The sequence below is a fragment of the Poromitra crassiceps genome (genome assembly GCF_964638095.1).
Source record: "Poromitra crassiceps genome assembly, chromosome: 28".
In the NCBI taxonomy this organism is placed as follows: Eukaryota; Metazoa; Chordata; class Actinopteri; order Beryciformes; family Melamphaidae; genus Poromitra; species Poromitra crassiceps.
The window spans coordinates 16,122,786-16,127,544 of record NC_139651.1 but is presented as its reverse complement, the minus strand read 5'-3'; the positions used below and the strand labels follow the sequence as shown (position 1 = coordinate 16,127,544).

Genomic DNA, 4,759 nt, shown 5'->3' with positions numbered 1-4,759 from the left:
TAACACTCCTGGTTCTTCACTGTTTTCGCCTATGGGACTTTTGAATGGGTTTTTGGCACGATGCTTCTAATAAGGTCTCTGGGCAACGCAAGATTAATCAAACGCGAACCAGTGTTTAGTAATATCATCTTCACACACGAGGACCACTTTTATGAGTTTTGAAGCTTTTACATGCCGTTAAAAGGGCGGCTAGCTAGCAAACGGCTAAATGAGACTACACTGTTGAGTCGACGGGGATATATACGTCAATAACGTCACCACTTCAAAGGACGAACACGGAAATTCTCTTTCCCTCACCTGGTTCAGCCCGTTCAGCCCGGGGTAATCAGTGCACACATCAACAATAGTCCAGGTTGAGTGCTGACGTGACGTAGAAGCCTATGCGACAGTGTGTAGTTCTGGATTAGATTAGCACAAGCTTTTTACTTCTAGGGCTCGCATTTACGCTACAAAACTCATGAAAGTGGTCCTCATGTGTGAAGATTATCCGGCTGAACACTGGTTCGCGTTTGATTAAGTTGGCGTTGCCCAGAGACCTTATTTGAAGCATCGCGGCAAAAACCCATTCAAAAATCCCATAGACAGAAACAGTGAAGAACCAGGAAGTCCGGGACTTCCGCGTTCTGACTACAAAAATACGTCATCCCTGGGGCTCTCTATTGGTGTGTTAAGATCGAGTTTACATACAAAGTCAATGCAAACGAGCGATTGAGCGTATATTCGCCCGGGAGAAAAATCGCTGGGCATCTGAGCGACAGAGACAGAGCAATAGGGCGAAAATTTGCTCGTCGCCCGAGATGAAATATCCCAACTCGAGCGAAATTTCGCTGGGAACAGTCGCTTGCTGCTCAACGCTGATTGGCTGCCGTGTGAGTCAAGGATCACACTGGCTTGGAACAAACAGCTGGTTTATTAGTGTGGTAAAAAACTGCATTGACAGGCTGATGACAGCTGACATGAAGTGGAGTCTGTACTACCGATATAGATACACAAGCTCGCGTTAGGAGCACGCTGATAGGCTTAGCTTGTAAACAACTACGGTGGCTCGTAGTAGACAAACATCATGACATTGTGTTTTCATCCTGTCTAACGTTAGCCCCCAGATGTCCATCAATTCTTGTGCCTGTTGACGAGCGATTTAAACACAGCGACGGAGCGATTCCAAAGGGTTGAGTCGAGCGACAGGGAGAAAAATAAATATCTCTGTGTGAACACAGCTTTAGCAGAACACAACAGAACTTTACTGTACAGTCTAGTTTCCTTGCCTTTTTCTTTGAGGTTTGAGGTTCCAATATTGTTACACTTACAGCTAATTCATCTTCCTTTCAGGGCATTGATATATACTAGAAATCTCGCGCAGTACGCAGGCTTGATCCCTAGGCACGCCCGCTGCGCGGCCTCGCAAACGCAGCTCAGCTGCTGCGTGGCCTCACCTGCTCTACATCACTCACTGATGACATCACAATTGCTTGAGTGACCATCACTGATGACATCATCGAATGTTCGAGTGACATCACTGATGATGTCATAGACATGATGACATCACAATTGCTCGAGTGATATCACTGATGATGTCATAGACATTGTGACATCGTCAGTGATGATGTTATAGAGCTCAACAGTCACGTGACATTTCTTGCCCTGGAAGTGAGTTTCCCATTAATTTTCTCCATAGACATTTCAAAAAACCTTATGATTTTTAAAGCTGGAACCAAGCCACCCCGTGACCTACTGAATCTACTGAAATGTTTCATCAAAACACAACACCACTTTAGATAAATTTAAAGCTTTTATTTGCACAAGTTAAATTTGGCGGTATGGCTCTGTTCTGGAGGCTCTCTGCCCTTCCACGCAGCAAGCATGGAAAGCCTAAGGCAGGGAGAGCAGCAGCAGCAGATTTTGGGAGCTCCTTGCCCTTCCACAGATCTGTGGAATAGCCTTAAAGGGATAGTTTGGTTTGTTTGAAGTGGGGTCCTATCAGCTAGTTGCATACACTAACTGAAATAGGTACAGTGTTCTCTGACGCTGTTTGGCGGAAAAGTAAAGCGCTGAAAATTGTCAAAATAGAGCGTGCATGTACACAGATATCGATTTGTTTAGGTGGGCGTTGTTTTAGGTGGCTAAATTACGTTTTAGTTCTTGGCCCCGTGTAGTAGAGAGACAGAGCTGTGGAGGCTGTTGCTTCAGAGTGCTGGGTCTCGATAAACGGTGCGCTCAGCGCCCAGAACACTGTACCTATTTCAGTTAGTGTATGCAACTAGCTGATAGGACCCCACTTCAAACAAACCCAACTATCCCTTTAAAGCAAGGAGCAGCAAAAGAACCCCAGGTACAGAACAGAGCAAGCAGCGGGAGCGCGCATGAGCCGCATGCAGACATTCACACATGACAGCCATCCGGATAGCCTCTAGATAACTCCTGAATTCCAGACATGTGTGAAAGCAGCTAATGACAACAGAAATGACATTGTTTAAGTCAGATATAGCATAAAGGGAGGAGCTGGGGAGGAGGTGGGTTGCAAACAGGCTTGCAGAGGAAGCAGCAATAGGCTCGTTTGAGATGAGCAAATTCTGCGCAGATTCGACCAGCGCCTTGCTTGCCCCGTTGCATGATGGTTAGAAAGTTGTCCGACTTGCTCCGTCCTGCCCGACTGCGTGAGTCACGTGACTCTCGCGAGAGCGAGGCGGGCGCAGATTTGGAGCGAGGCGCCGCAGTTGCTCCCCACCAACTGCGACGGCTGCGGATGACAGAGGATGACGAGAAACGCATCAAGCTGAGCGCCCATTGGTTCAACACAGGTGCATCACAAACCCACAGTGAAGTGTAGAAACTTCAATTTTATATCTATTCCAAGCTGTCACTCCATATTTTACATAAATACCACCTGGAATGCCTACATTAAAATAAAAATAAGGAATCTGAAGGGCTGTGTTATTTGAGCAGTGAGTGTGGGTGGCGCTAATGCATGTTTTAATTTGTTTACAAACCGCTGTTAAACAAAACGGTAGAAGAAGAAAAGCAGCAGGAAGTGTGCCGTCGGGTTGGTGTTCGACTTGTTGACGCCTCGCCTGACTGTGCTCGCCTGCTCCTTTCCAGGCGAGGCGGCAGTCATCTCAAACGAGCCTAGTGGCATCAGCTGAGCCGATGTGGGCTGGGTTTGAGATCAGCTCCTAATCAGCTGTGGGCTGGGTTTAAGCTTGACATTCGTGGCCTGTCTGAACTACCGCCTTGCTCAATTATGGTCACTCACCATTCAGTAGGTCGTGGGGGGGCTTAGTTCCAACCTTACATTTTTTTTTCAATGTCTGGAGAAAATTTATGGGAAACTCACTTCCAGGGCAAAATATGTCACGTGACTGTTCAGCTTTATAGACATTGTGACATCATCAGTGACATTACAATGTTGGACAAAAATGGAAACAAACAAAGAGTCCCTATTTCTTCCCAGCTACTATGATAGGAATGCTACAAAGTCCATTCTTTCTCTCTGATTCATTCTGTCCATGTCAATGTGTCCACAGAGAAACAAGAGAAAGAAGTGGACATCTACGCCAATCTGTCCGACGAGAAAGCCTTTGTGTTTTCTGTGGCCTTGGCTGAGATCAACCGCAAGATCCTGGGTCAACGGCTGATTTTATAGATTGAATCCTCCATTCCTGGGACACTTGAGACAGAGGACTTTGTGAACGCTATCAAATGGCAAGAGGACGATGACCAAAGAGGGTGGCCGGAGCTGAACTTTGACCTTGGGGGCGAGTGGACGAGGCACAGAAAAATGGCCCGGAGCCGGAGACGAGGGGGGGTACTCATCGATTTAACACCTGCAGTTCCTAAAGTCCAGCTCGACAACCTTTGACCCCCCCTACACTGGCCACAGACGTGCATTATGTTGATGGACTAAAAGCATTCAAACGCTCTGTGTGCTGGCGAGTCAGGGAAACGGCCATTGATGCTATTTCCTACCTATTTTGTAGACATAAATACCTGAATATATACAGTATGATCCAACAGCCTCCTTGACTGTGTTCACAAAGCTGGAATGATGCCCACACATTTTAAAATGCAGAGAGTTCATCGCAGGACCCAGAGAGAGACTTATTTTAAGAAACATACTGTATGAGTCATATTTGAAATATGTGGACTGGGTTATCCAATAAACACCTTCAATTCACCTCTGCTCCATTTGAAGTGAAGGGACTGAGGTGCTTTTGGTGCCAGTATTTTATTTTTTTGCGTTTGTGTGAACTGAACACGACGACCAACCTGTTCATTGTTCAGACTAAAGTCTATTAAATGTTGCTCATTGTTGGGAGTATCAGATAGGAGGAAAAAACACATGTATTCCTATGTGGCATAGAGGATTATGTTGAAAAAGTGTTAAAGCCAATAGTGTAATATGCAATAAAGAGCTGAGCTGTTTTGTGGGATGTTGGTATTGTCACTGACCTGTGACCTCTCAGTAATGTTAGGTAGTGTGTGCTTTCTGCAGGCATATTATCTTTGTTAACCAGCATGGCACTGTGCCAAGAGTGCGGGGGGGTCCTGAGCTGCTTGATTTGGTCTCTTTCTGTTTGCCCAATACTGTATATCAGTGGAAGAAATTCAAATTTCATGACATGTATGTAATGTGACACCTTACAGAATTTCTAAATATTTCTGAGTGGTTTAATTACAAAGTCCTCAAAATTGTAAGATGGGAACATAAAAATAACAGCTAGAGTGGAACCGTCTTGGCCCCCTACTGATTACAAAGCAAATA

At 45.6% G+C, this 4,759-nt stretch overlaps 1 protein-coding gene across 1 annotated transcript in view; it reads left to right on the top strand.

Annotated features, from left to right (window-relative positions):
* The window catches only part of cUnh16orf87 (chromosome Un C16orf87 homolog), an 11,686-nt gene extending 7,261 nt beyond the window's left edge, over positions 1-4,425 (top strand). Inside the window, exon 4 of the mRNA XM_083662072.1 lies at positions 3,522-4,425. Within this exon, the coding sequence (XP_083518198.1) occupies positions 3,522-3,640 (119 nt within the window). The 3' untranslated portion in view covers positions 3,641-4,425. The remainder of the gene's footprint in view (positions 1-3,521) is intronic.
* The last annotated feature ends 334 nt before the right edge of the window (positions 4,426-4,759 follow it).